This window comes from Pecten maximus, chromosome 19 (assembly GCF_902652985.1).
Source record: "Pecten maximus chromosome 19, xPecMax1.1, whole genome shotgun sequence".
Taxonomy (NCBI): domain Eukaryota; kingdom Metazoa; phylum Mollusca; class Bivalvia; order Pectinida; family Pectinidae; genus Pecten; species Pecten maximus.
In genome coordinates, this window is record NC_047033.1 from 15,583,227 (window position 1) to 15,597,910 (window position 14,684).

Sequence of the window (14,684 nt, forward strand, 5' to 3'; positions counted from 1 at the left end):
GCTGGAGTCTTGTGCCACTCTCAGGTCTGTATGCCTTAAATAAAGGCCACGTTAAGGTCAAAGGTCATATGTCCATCTAAGATTCTCATTCTGACCATGATTTCCGACTCGCTGAAGGTCAATGAAAATTCATCATATATGTAATATGGCAAGGCTCCTGTTGACTATATGCTTGAGGTCAAATGTCATTTATTTGTCTTCAATGTTTCTCCGGGCTATATGATACGACTTTCTGACGGAAGGTCTATAGAGTTAAATTGATTTATACAGAAAGGAAAGGAGATGTGTCTTGTACAATTTCGATCCATATCGCCAAGGTACAGTACGGTTGAAGGTCCAATTGTCACAACCAGAAGTTCTTACTCCATGTAAAGTGGTTATGAATGTGAGTCAACCAAAATTTAATATTATATGGAATGGGAAGGGTATTTGTTGTCTAAGGTCACATTGAGATCAAAGTTTAATTTGTTAAATAAAGGAAAAGTGTAATAAAAATATTGATTTGGGCAAATATGACAAGATAACTGATCACTACATCAATTGTTTTGAAGTTTTACTGCAACGTTTTTTATTGCGAAGTAAAACTTAACTTCAGAGTGTATATATTAAAAACTGTGGTTTGTTTTTCAGACTCTTCCATTTTTTCCCAACGCTGCCCTGCTGCCATCTTGGCCAACAAATGTAAATGTTACTAGTCCGACCCTGCTGGATCCCAGTATGGTAATTACGACTCCCTCCTCTTCCTCCTCCTCCACCCCAATAGACTTCATGAGACTGATGCAAGCCAAAGCTGTGAAGAATCCTACATGGAAACATAGAGATGAAAGGGTCATTGTTACTCCAAAACCACTTTGATTTTTAACCAAGGCTGCAGTAGTTGCATCTGTACACCATGATGCTACTATGAATTGAGAAAGATTGGGGCTTCTTTCACTCATTAGGAATGGGGCCTTTTTGCCTCATTTTGGGAAGAAAATGGGTGATTTGCAGAAATAAACTGCAAATTTGAGATTTGGCTTAAATATAAAATTATTAGCCCCCCAAATCCAACCCTCAGAAAAAGCACTGAATCAAGATGATTAAATGTTACTGACATTTTTTCCAAATTATAAAACAGTTTTTTCTCCGAATTATGAATAATTTCACTTTTGGAATCACACCGTTAGGATTGTATTTTCACTGTTGACGAGCAGACTTGCTGATGTAGGAAAGAAAGATTCACTGCTTTTAAAAAGTAAATAACAGAAATAGATATTTTATGCAACAACACTGCCAAGTTGACAGTGAAAATTGATGGTGATACCTTTTAAGTAGAGAGATGACTGCAAAAAAATAGTTTAGTAATACAAAGGTGTAAGCTAGGACATTTCTCAATTCACAGTACATCTTGTTTTCATTTTTAATGTTTGACGATGACTTGACACTATTTTCTTGATAATAACAGTGTCCTGATGAGAATTGAGACACTTTCTTTTTCTCCCACTAATAACATTTTATATGTTTGGAGTTTGACAGCATTCAATAACAATACAGATCATTTGTGCAGTTTAAAATGTTTTGGTATACCAGTCGTTCCTGTGGTGCTGAATTTGGCTGCTTTGTGGGGGAAAAAAGCATGTAATATTTCAGGAAATATATAGACTATTCAAAAGTTTGATTTTAAAAGGGGAGACAAGTTTTGTACTTGTAGTAATGATATAAAAGAGTCAATTTATTGAAATTTATGTTAATATTTTATACCATAGAAAAAGAGATAATTGCTGTCTGTATTTGTGGGATATCTATTGTTATTAAATGACAATTTAATTGTTTCTTTGTTTCCCCTTTCATCCCTAAATTCCATAATCCACATGTAAGGGGTGAAAGGGACATTATTGATCATTTTTTTGGGTTTTGTTTCATATTTTGAACTGACTGTAGGATCATGGTCACGTAGTTACCTTGACTGAGATGGGGCAGGTTTTGTTGAAAGAGGTTTGTCCTTTAAACACTTACAGGTTCAGATTCCGACTGTAACCATTGTTGTGTAGAGTGAAGTAGAGAGGAGAGTGGAGCTCAGGTGTATAGTCAGCTGTGTTTCATTTCAACCAGGACAACTGTGTCCTCGATAATCCAGGGTGTTAACTTTCACTCCATGCAACCCTGGAATATGTCATGGCAAAAACAACAGAGCACCACTACAATAACGAAACCACAATTCTATCTCAAAATTGATAAAAAGTGATCAGAAAATGCGAACAAAAAAAAAAAGAGAAGATTTTTATGGACAACCTTGAAAAAAATGCAAGGTTTTCCTGAAATTGAAGGCGCACGACTAGCTATTTATTGCCACAAACATAAATCTGACCAATGGTTAAGATGTGTTTATTTTGAAGATTATAGAGTAGTGACAACTCAAGTTCAAAGCCAGTCAATTTAATAGTATGGCAGCCACAAGATTTATTTCATGCACATCAAGTATATATATATATATATATAAGAAGTCTGTTTTATCAGCACAGTTGTGGTGACTGAGTCTGCCATGTTATACTCCAGGGGTGCAGGGACGAAAAAGTGAACATAACCCCAGGAATATGGAAAATTGGGTGATAGTATCTATTTAAAAACTATTTTAATGAAATTCCTACTGAAGATATTACGATGATTTACGCCTTATACCTCCTTTATATAATGGATTAGTTAAATGGAGGATTAGATGTTGATTTTCCCCCAAAAGAATCTGTTATGTATGTAGATAAAGCAGCATGGATTCGGTAACAATCAAATCTTTTTTAATCATTTTGTGTCCCGGACACTAAAATTTGTAAAAGACTGTAAAAAACCTGTTTATATTAATTCTTCAGGACAAGAGTAAATAAATTGTTCAATTCAAAATTTGGTATAGGATGTAAAATAAATCAGATTGAGACAAATTCAGGGGTTCTAACCATTTATATGTGTTCCGAGTAAAAATAAAATAAAAATAAACTCAAGTTTGATTTAATTAAACAAAGAAACTGGTTGACATGTAAATACAGCTCTGTATACAGTGTTGTAGATGTGTGTGTGTTGTGTGATACTCTATTGTAAAAATTCTACTGATGAACATTTTTTGTTTGTATCGTTGTATCAAGGTTCTGCGTACATGTATAATCATGGAGCCTTTCATACAGTTGTGTATGTCATTCATATGGCTATATTTCTCCTTGTCTTTGATGTTGATCATACAACTATGTCGTCCATTCATTGAAACACAGTTTGACATACAAATGTGTGTCATTTATATGGTTATATTTCTCGTTGTCTTGGATGTCAATCATGCAGCTATGTCTTTCATTCAGTTCTGTTCCTTCGTTCATATACAATGTTCATAGAGCTGTGAATGTCGTTCATACACCTGTAAATGTTGTTATACAGTTGTGTATGTCATTCTTATAGTTGTGGAAATCATATAATGATTTAACTTCCTGGAATTATCTTGACGAGATTTTGTGTTTTTGTGTTGTGATATTGTGTGTCATAGCAAGTATTGCAGCCTTATTACAAAACCTATTGTCTTCGCTGTGTTTGCAACATCCACAAATTACCTCCCCTTAGTCATGGCACCTTTACATTTCACTATTTTACCCTGTACTGTGTTTCAATAATTTTTAAGATGTTGCAAATCAGTCTGCTTTAAATTGCTAAGGATGCAAGTTGATGAAGTATAATGGGCTTCAAAGCTCAGAAATATCAGTGTAGATGATAGGGACATTTCTGTAATGATGTAGGGACTCTGTCCAGTGTAGATGATAGGGACATTTCTGTAATGATGTAGGGATTCTGTCCAGTGTAGATGATAAGGACATTTCTGTAATGATGTAGGGATTCTGTCCTGTGTAGATGATAAGGACATTGATGTAATGATATAGGGACTCTGTCCAGTGTAGATGATAGGGACATTTCTGTAATGATGTAGGGACTCTGTCCAGTGTAGATGATAAGGACATTTCTGTAATGATGTAGGAACTCTGTCCAGTGTAGATGATAGAGACTCTGTCCAGTGTAGATGATAGGGACATTTCTGTAATGATGTAGGGACTCTGTCCAGTGTAGATGATAGAGACATTTCTGTAATGATGTAGGGACTCTGTCCAGTGTAGATGATAGAGACTCTGTCCAGTGTAGATGATAAGGACATTTCTGTAATGATGTAGGGACTCTGTCCAGTGTAGATGATAGGGACATTTCTGTAATGATGTAGGGACTCTGTCCAGTGTAGATGATAGAGACATTTCTGTAATGATGTAGGAACTCTGTCCAGTGTAGATGATAGAGACTCTGTCCAGTGTAGATGATAGGGACATTTCTGTAATGATGTAGGGACTCTGTCCAGTGTAGATGATAGAGACATTTCTGTAATGATGTAGGGACTCTGTCCAGTGTAGATGATAGAGACTCTGTCCAGTGTAGATGATAAGGACATTTCTGTAATGATGTAGGGACTCTGTCCAGTGTAGATGATAGGGACATTTCTGTAATGATGTAGGGACTCTGTCCAGTGTAGATAGGGACTCTGTCCAGTGTAGATGATAGGGACATTTCTGTAATGATGTAGGGACTCTGTCCAGTGTAGATGATAGGGACATTTCTGTAATGATGTAGGGACTCTGTCCAGTGTAGATGATAGGGACTCTGTCCAGTGTAGATGATAGGGACATTTCTGTAATGATGTAGGGACTCTGTCCAGTGTAGATGATAGGGACATTTCTGTAATGATGTAGGGACTCTGTCCAGTGTAGATGATAGAGACATTTCTGTAATGATGTAGGAACTCTGTCCAGTGTAGATGATAGAGACTCTGTCCAGTGTAGATGATAGGGACATTTCTGTAATGATGTAGGGACTCTGTCCAGTGTAGATGATAGGGACATTTCTGTAATGATGTAGGGACTCTGTCCAGTGTAGATGATAGAGACTCTGTCCAGTGTAGATGATAGGACTTTTCTGTAGATGTAGGGACTCTGTCCAGTGTAGATGTAGAGGACATTGCTGATAATGATGTAGGGACTCTGTCCAGTGTAGATTGATAGAGACTCTGTTCCAGTTAGAGTAAGGGACATTTCTGTAATGAGTGGGACTCTGTCCAGTGTAGATTGATGGGGGACATTTCTGTTAAGGTGTTTTGTTAGGGGACTCTGTCCAGTGTAAGATGATAGGGGACATTTCTTAATGAATATAGGGACTCTGTCAGTGTGTGATGATAGGGGACATTTCTGTAATGATGTAGGGACTCTGCCGTTTAGATGATAGAGACTCTGTCCAATGTAGATGATAGGGACATTTCTGTAATGATGTAGGGACTTTGTCCAGTGTAGATGATAGGGACATTTCTGTAATGGTGTAGGGACTTTGTCCAGTGTAGATGATAGGGACATTTCTGTAATGATGTAGGGACTCTGTCCAGTGTAGATGATAGGGACATTTCTGTAATGATGTAGGGACTCTGTCCAGTGTAGATGATAGGGACATTTCTGTAATGATGTAGGGACTCTGTCCAGTGTAGATGATAGAGACCCTGTCCAGTGTAGATGATAAGGACATTTCTGTAATGATATAGGGACTCTGTCCAGTGTAGATGATAGGGACATTTCTGTAATGATATAGGGAATCTGTCTAGTGTAGATGATAGAGACCCTGTCCAGTGTAGATGATAAGGACATTTCTGTAATGATATAGGGACTCTGTCCAGTGTAGATGATAGAGACTCTGTCCAGTGTAGATGATAGGGACATTTCTGTAATGATGTAGGGACTCTGTCCAGTGTAGATGATAAGGACATTTCTGTAATGATGTAGGGACCCTGTCCAGTGTAGATGATAAGGACATTTCTGTAATGATGTAGGGACTCTGTCCAGTGTAGATGATAAGGACATTTCTGTAATGGTGTAGGGACTCTGTCCAGTGTAGATGATAGGGACATTTCTGTAATGATGTAGGGACTCTGTCCAGTGTAGATGATAGAGACATTTCTGTAATGATGTAGGGACTCTGTCCAGTGTAGATGATAGAGACTCTGTCCAGTGTAGATGATAGGGACATTTCTGTAATGATGTAGGGACTCTGTCCAGTGTAGATGATAGAGACATTTCTGTAATGATGTAGGGACTCTGTCCAGTGTAGATGATAGAGACTCTGTCCAGTGTAGATGATAAGGACATTTCTGAATGATGTAGGGACTCTGTCCAGTGTAGATGATAGGGACATTTCTGTAATGGTGTAGGGACTCTGTCCAGTGTAGATGATAGGGACATTTCTGTAATGATATAGGGACTCTGTCCAGTGTAGATGATAGAGACTCTGTCCAGTGTAGATGATAGGGACATTTCTGTAATGATGTAGGGACTTTGTCCAGTGTAGATGATAGGGACATTTCTGTAATGGTGTAGGGACTTTGTCCAGTGTAGATGATAGGGACATTTCTGTAATGGTGTAGGGACTTTGTCCAGTGTAGATGATAGGGACATTTCTGTAATGGTGTAGGGACTCTGTCCAGTGTAGATGATAAGGACATTTCTGTAATGATGTAGGGACTTTGTCCAGTGTAGATGATAGGGACATTTCTGTAATGATGTAGGGACTCTGTCCAGTGTAGATGATAAGGACATTTCTGTAATGATGTAGGGACTCTGTCCAGTGTAGATGATAGGGACATTTCTGTAATGATGTAGGGACTCTGTCCAGTGTAGATGATAGGGGCATTTCTGTAATGATGTAGGGACTCTGTCCAGTGTAGATGATAGAGACTCTGTCCAGTGTAGATGATAGGGACATTTCTGTAATGATGTAGGGACTCTGTTCCAGTGTAGATGATAGGGATATTTCTGTAATGATGTAGGGACTCTGTCCAGTGTAGATGATAGAGACTCTGTCCAGTGTAGATGATAAGGACATTTCTGTAATGATGTAGGGACTTTGTCCAGTGTAGATGATAGGGACATTTCTGTAATGATGTAGGGACTCTGTCCAGTGTAGATGATAGGGACATTTCTGTAATGATATAGGGACTCTGTCCAGTGTAGATGATAGAGACCCTGTCCAGTGTAGATGATAAGGACATTTCTGTAATGATGTAGGGACTCTGTCCAGTGTAGATGATAGGGACATTTCTGTAATGGTGTAGGGACTCTGTCCAGTGTAGATGATAGGGACATTTCTGTAATGATGTAGGGACTCTGTCCAGTGTAGATGATAGGGACATTTCTGTAATGATATAGGGACTCTGTCCAGTGTAGATGATAGAGACCCTGTCCAGTGTAGATGATAAGGACATTTCTGTAATGATATAGGGACTCTGTCCAGTGTAGATGATAGGGACATTTCTGTAATGGTGTAGGGACTCTGTCCAGTGTAGATGATAGGGACTCTGTCCAGTGTAGATGATAGGGACATTTCTGTAATGATGTAGGGACTCTGTCCAGTGTAGATGATAGGGACATGTCTGTCATGGTGTAGGGACTCTGTCCATTGTAGATGATAGGGACATTTCTGTAATGATGTAGGGACTCTGTCCAGTGTAGATGATAGGGACATTTCTGTAATGGTGTAGGGACTCTGTCCAGTGTAGATGATAGGGACATTTCTGTAATGATGTAGGGACTCTGTCCAGTGTAGATGATAGAAACTCTGTCCAGTGTAGATGATAGAGACTCTGTCCAGTGTAGATGATAGGGACATTTCTGTAATGATGTAGGGACTCTGTCCAGTGTAGATGATAGAAACTCTGTCCAGTGTAGATGATAGAGACTCTGTCCAGTGTAGATGATAGGGACATTTCTGTAATGATGTAGGGACTCTGTCCAGTGTAGATGATAGGGACATTTCTGTAATTGATATAGGGAGTAGTGTATACCATACTACTTGGTTGCCGTTGGGTGCTGTATAGTGACATTCTATAGAAGTGTTCTCTTTTAAGTTGGACATTTGGTTAAAGTTTATACTAACAGGATTTTGTATTTTCTGAACTTTTTTTATAAACTGGATTTTTTGCTTGTCACTTCTTTTATTTAATTTTAGACAATAGGTCTAGATTTTAGCATATTTCTGTGAAGAAGAATGAAATTTTTTATAGACTTTCACCGTCTTCTATGGCCAGCTCAAACAATTCAGAAATGGGATTGATAATTAAAATAATAAGTGTGCATTTGATAGAATGATATTGTCAAAAATCATACATTATGAAAGTGTTTTTAACTCCTGAAGGGCTTGCTTTGATTAAGGATTGTATAAAATGCCTAACATGCTTTTGGTATACAACTTTATAAGTATCTGAAATATAATTTTATTGAAAACTTTATTTACCAAAGTTTTATCGTATCAAATTTTAAATCAGTTCAGCCTATTACAGAAAAAAATACAGTTCAATTTTCACCTAAATCACTATGATCTGTGAAAGTTATTGTAAATGGTATTGTACAAATATTTTTGTACCTTTGAAATATATTATAAGCGATATACAGTGGAATATTTCAAGAGTCTGAAGAGCTTAGTAGAATATTAATAACACACTTTGGAATTTTTCCTACTCTCCTGTTGTCTCTCACTCTAACCCAGACTTTCATTTGTGTGAAAAATTCTGATGATTATATGTTTTTGTTCCAGGTTTTAGCAATCAACGGATACCAGGCCACTAGTGTTGCTAAGCTGAACTCTGGGCCATCAAGACACCAATACAATAATGTCAACAGAAACAGGTACAGTAGTCTTAAGTGGCTTCAGAAATAGTTGAGAAAGATTTTAAATTCAGCAGTATCTGGAAAATTTGAAGTTGTATCCGACGCAAGTTTTCATTTTGACTATGTTTAATAATTCAATAATACAATTCATGCAAAAATTAATGTAGAATTGTTTTTGTTTGCAGTAGAAACCAGCGACCTGTTCGCCTAAACCAAGAGCACCGTATGCATTCAGATAACCGTCCGAATCAGGACCGTCTACAGGGACCTTCAGGAGGATCGATGGATCGTCGCGGTGACAACACAGGAGGTGGTGGTGGTAGTCACCGCACAAGTCCTCGCAATTCTGACAATTCACAGATATCAGGGCATCATTCCCCGTTTCACCGTGAGGGCCGTAGGGGGGATAACTCAAATATGAACCACTCTCACATGGTGCATTCAACAGTTCAGCAACATACACAACCATCTGTAACGGACAATAATTCCAATACCACAGCCACTAACAGACAATCGGATAACTTATCACAACGGTAAGAACGTACAACCTGATTTCATCTTATAGGAATTTGGAGCTTGCATATGAATTATGTGAGCTAATCACCATATTTGTTATATTGTGTGAAAAGGATGTAAAAGGATATCAAACTGTTGCTATTTATATTTGTCAGCTGTCCATTGTATATTCATTATTAGCATTATGCCATGGTGCGGCGTCCGTCCATCCTTCATCTACTTTTTCCTTTGAACAACTTCTTCTCAATAACCATGAGGCACAGAGACCTGATATTGGCCCTGTAGGCACAGAGACCTGATATTGGGCAGGTAGGCACAGAGACCTGATATTGGGCCTGTAGGCACAGAGACCTGATATTGGCCCTGTAGGCACAGAGACCTGATATTGGGCCGGTAGGCACAGAGACCTGATATTGACCCTGTAGGCACAGAGACCTGATATTGGCCCTATAGGCACAGAGACCTGATATTGGATCGGTAGGCACAGAGACCTGATATTGGATCGGTAGGCACAGAAACCCGATATTGGGTCGGTAGGCACAGAGACCCGATATTGGGTCGGTAGGCACAGAGACCTGAGTTTGGGCCTGTAGGCACAGAGACCTGATATTGGGCAGGTAGGCACAGAGACCTGATATTGGGCCTGTAGGCACAGAGACCTGATATTGGCCCTGTAGGCACAGAGACCTGAGTTTGGGCCTGTAGGCACAGAGATCTGATATTGGGCCTGTAGGCACAGAGACCTGATATTGGGCCTGTAGGCACAGAAACCCGATATTGGGCCTGTAGGCACAGAGACCTGATATTGGGTCGGTAGGCACAGAGACCCGATATTGGGCCTGTAGGCACAGAGACCTGATATTGGCCCTGTAGGCACAGAGACCTGATATTGGGCCTGTAGGCACAGAGACCTGATATTGGGCCTGTAGGCACAGAAACCTGATATTGGGCCTGTAGGCACAGAGACCTGATATTGGGCAGGTAGGCACAGATACCCGATATTGGGCCTGTAGGCACAGAGACCCGATATTGGGCCTGTAGGCACAGAGACCTGATATTGGGCAGGTAGGCACAGAGACCTGATATTGGGCAGGTAGGCACACACTAGAGACCTGATATTTGGCCTGTAGGCACAGAGACCTGATATTGGGCCTGTAGGCACAGAGACCTGATATTTGGCCTGTAGGCACAGAGACCCGATATTGGGCCTGTAGGCACAGAGACCTGATATTGGCCCTGTAGGCACAGAGACCTGATATTGGGCCTGTAGGCACAGAGACCTGATATTGGGCCTGTAGGCACAGGGACCTGATATTGGGCCTGTAGGCACAGAGACCTGATATTGGGCCTGTAGGCACAGAGACCTGATATTGGGCCTGTAGGCACAGAGACCTGATATTGGGCCTGTAGGCACAGATACCCGATATTGGGCCTGTAGGCACAGAGACCCGATATTGGGCCTGTAGGCACAGAGACCTGATATTGGGCAGGTAGGCACAGAGACCTGATATTGGGCAGGTAGGCACACACTAGAGACCTGGTATTTGGCCTGTAGGCACAGAGACCTGATATTGGGCCTGTAGGCACAGAGACCTGATATTTGGCCTGTAGGCACAGAGACCCGATATTGGGCCTGTAGGCACAGAGACCTGATATTGGCCCTGTAGGCACAGAGACCTGATATTGGGCCTGTAGGCACAGAGACCTGATATTGGGCCTGTAGGCACAGGGACCTGATATTGGGCCTGTAATTGGGCCTGTAGGCACAGAGACCTGATATTGGGCCTGTAGGCACAGAGACCTGATATTGGGCCTGTAGGCACAGAGACCTGATATTGGGCCTGTAGGCACAGATACCCGATATTGGGCCTGTAGGCACAGAGACCCGATATTGGGCCTGTAGGCACAGAGACCTGATATTGGGCAGGTAGGCACAGAGACCCGATATTGGGCAGGTAGGCACACATTAGAGACCTGATATTTGGCCTGTAGGCACAGAGACCTGATATTGGGCCTGTAGGCACAGAGACCTGATATTTGGCCTGTAGGCACAGAGACCCGATATTGGGCCTGTAGGCACAGAGACCTGAGTTCGGGCAGGTAGGCACAGAGACCTGATATTGGGCAGGTAGGCACAGAGACCCGATATTTGGCCTGTAGGCAGAGAGACCTGATATTGGGCAGGTAGGCACAGAGACCTGATATTGGGCAGGTAGGCACACACTAGAGACCTGATATTGGGCAGGTAGGCACAGACCTGATATTGGGCAGGTAGGCACACACTAGAGACCTGATATTTGGCCTGTAGGCACAGAGACCTGATATTGGGCCTGTAGGCACACACTAGAGACCTGATATTGGGCAGGTAGGCACAGAGACCTGATATTGGGCAGGTAGGCACACACTAGAGACCTGATATTGGGCAGGTAGGCACACATTAGAGACCTGATATTGGGCAGGTAGGCACAGAGACCTGATACGAGGCAGGTAGGCACAGAGACCTGATATTGGGCCTGTAGCAAGTTGGAGTTTCAGGTCTTTTTCGGTCTAGGTCACTGTCACTATTTTCAGTGGGAGCTGGTAGGGAACATACAAATTTGAGAATCTTGCTATCTAAATATTATGCCAAAACTTTGTGGTCATAATGATTATTTGATACTGCCGGGATGTTGCCAGGTGTATGGAGTTTGGGATAACTCGCATTCCCAATTGAAATCTGACCTGTGATTTCCCAAATTTGACCTAAAGTTTCCCAATCAGAAATGTTCACCACCAAAAGTAACAAAGATTTAAAGCAATATTCGGTATTGTACACTGGATTGTAATGAATTCTAATGATGATGACCACTTAGAAAATGGTAAAACAGCAAAAAGAAAGAAAAAAAAAGAAAAAAAGAAAATTGTTACAAAATGGAACCATCCTTTTTATGTCTGAGGTGATGAGGCACAGTTGCAGATCATGGTAACACCGTGCAGCTACCATACAGGTGTGTTCATAACATATTTTAAGGGGTGTTATGACACTTGACAGCTCAGGTGGTGGAATGGCATTGTTGTAACATGCTCTCCTTTTACCTAAGCAGGTATGGGGTCACCTGCCTGATAGAGGTTAATCTAGCCCATCTTTACTACCGAAATAAGGTAGTATTCCCCACTGATGTTGTTTTCCCCAATGAATAAAAACAAATTCCCCATCAAGAAAAAAATGTCATAAAACAGGGGAAAATTCTCCAAAACAGGGGATCTCCCCCAAATTTTGATGAAATATGTAAGAATTATAGCAAATAATAGCTGTCAAATGTTAAAATTTCAAGAATAATTCAAGACTCTATGGCCCCTTCATTTCCCCTAAATTTTATAATAGGTAGTATTCCCCAAATCCTAGATTAGCCCCTGTTGTTTCACAATTCTTGTAAAACAAAGTTTACAATTTACATTTATACCGATCGCAATAGCACAGTACTTAATGATGTCACTGACATCAATACAGCCGAGATGGACCTAAACTGATAAGGGTCGCTGTGGCCGAGTGGTTAAGGTGTCCCGACACTTCATCACTGGTCCACCAACTCGCAACCCACTTGGGGCAGGTAACTGGTACTGGCCGGTGGTTATTGTCGGGGAACTCCGGCTTTCCTCCACCCCCAAAACCTGGCACTTCCTTTAATGACCCTGGCTGTCATTAGGACGTTATAACAAAATAAACCTAACCTTACCTGATAAATTTGTATTCATAGGATGACTCGGAGCTATAGAAGTCGCAGGAGAAGAGATGATGATGGTGCTAGAAATATGGTAAGTTTAAAACATGTACAGCAGAGTTGATAAAAACAATAGAGTACCGACATTATAACAAATCCTTAATTCCTACTCAAAATCGATGAAACGAGGACAAGCTATGAGCATACTGTAATATAGATTTGCATGGAGACGCTTGAAAAAATACAAGAAGAATAAGAAATGGAATGTTTCCAAATGAGCAAAACCAGTTTTACACTAGTATACATATGTATGACTAATGTCTTATATGTTTAAAGATTTGCAGAAATGAAAACTTGTAAATAAATGAGCTAATCTGGTAAAGGATGGTTTGGTAAAATTTATTCTTGTTCAGGGTTTCACCAGGTATTGTATAAATTTGTTTGTTTTCAGACCTAATGGGGTTCGACTGTATAGTTTTAATAAAATCTCTGACATCAGTTTAACTGGTCCAGGCTAGAGGGACTATTACAATGCTGTACACTTGCAGTGTTAGAATGGTTATTCATGCTTGTTTAGTATCAATATATGCCGCTGGTATTATCATCAGAAACGTAGTCTTGAGAATTTAAAATTCAGTTGTGATAGATTCTGTCGTAGCAAGGCTTGTGTTTCCAACATCTACAGCTAATACTCCAGGAAAACAAACTCATTGTTATTGAATAAAAATATAGAGCCAAAATGTTTTCCTGGTAAATGTGTGAGCAGCTCACAGATGATACTTATTTTTCTTTCCTGAATCACAGCGACCTAGTTCTTCCCAGGCCGTCACCAAAGACAGTAAATTACCTAGCGATCAACAGTTTGACCTAGAAATCAATGCGTTCCCACCATTACCTGGACCGGTGGCAGCGGTGAGTGATCTTCATTATTTTGTATGTTTGGATGCTTAATCTTTGCTCTGTATCTTGTATTACTAAAAGACATTAAAAGCACAATAGATTATTTACTGTATAACCATACATCTGAATTTTCAATTAAAACAAATTCCTGCCATATGGTGATGGTAATGAAAAAACCCAGCCACATTTTTGCCTGTTTTAACAACAAACTCCTGTCACATGTTTACCTGTGGTAACGACGAACTCCAGCCACATGTTTACTTGTGTTAACGAGATCACATATTTTAACATCATGTAGCTATTCTGATGTGTGGCATTTGTTTGATTTTGAATTTAACTGTAGAAATGCGAATTGCAGCACTCTTTATACTGTACATGTTTTGTAGTAAGGACAATTCTAGTAAAATATCTACCCAGTAGAAGAAATCTAGGTTTGTCTGTATTTCTGGAGTTCTCATGTTGGAATTATTCACTAAAATAGCCCTAGAATACATTGTAGCTTGTTATCCCCCGCGGAACGCGTTTGCGGGGGATATTAAATTGGGCTCCGACCGAGATTCTTTTCCGGGCTATAACTCAATAACCGTTCAACGCAGCTCCTTGAAACTTTCTGCATATACAGTCAAACCTCGATGATTCGAACTTCGATGATTCGAATTTCTCGCTGTATCGAACTTTTTGCTTGGTCCCGAATTTTCTCACTATATAACACTACTAACGAAACTATGTATGATTCGAATTTTTATAAATCGAAGTTTTCGATGTATCGAACTTTTTTCATGACCCGTTAGCTATGATATTATAGGTAATTGACATCTCATGATTCGAACAAAAAATTTACCTGTACTGACCACTGGACAGGTGTTTGTCGTGA

General features: G+C 40.2%; 1 protein-coding gene across 1 annotated transcript in view; it reads left to right on the forward strand.

Annotated features, from left to right (window-relative positions):
- Positions 1-14,684, forward strand: part of LOC117317431 (la-related protein 4B-like) — a gene marked incomplete at its 5' end in the record, with an annotated part of 63,676 nt that overhangs the window by 37,426 nt on the left and 11,566 nt on the right. Inside the window, 6 exons of the mRNA XM_033872241.1 lie at positions 631-828; positions 1,921-1,974; positions 8,620-8,711; positions 8,879-9,226; positions 12,947-13,004; positions 13,715-13,822. Coding sequence (XP_033728132.1) covers positions 631-828; positions 1,921-1,974; positions 8,620-8,711; positions 8,879-9,226; positions 12,947-13,004; positions 13,715-13,822 — 858 coding nt within the window. The remainder of the gene's footprint in view (positions 1-630; positions 829-1,920; positions 1,975-8,619; positions 8,712-8,878; positions 9,227-12,946; positions 13,005-13,714; positions 13,823-14,684) is intronic.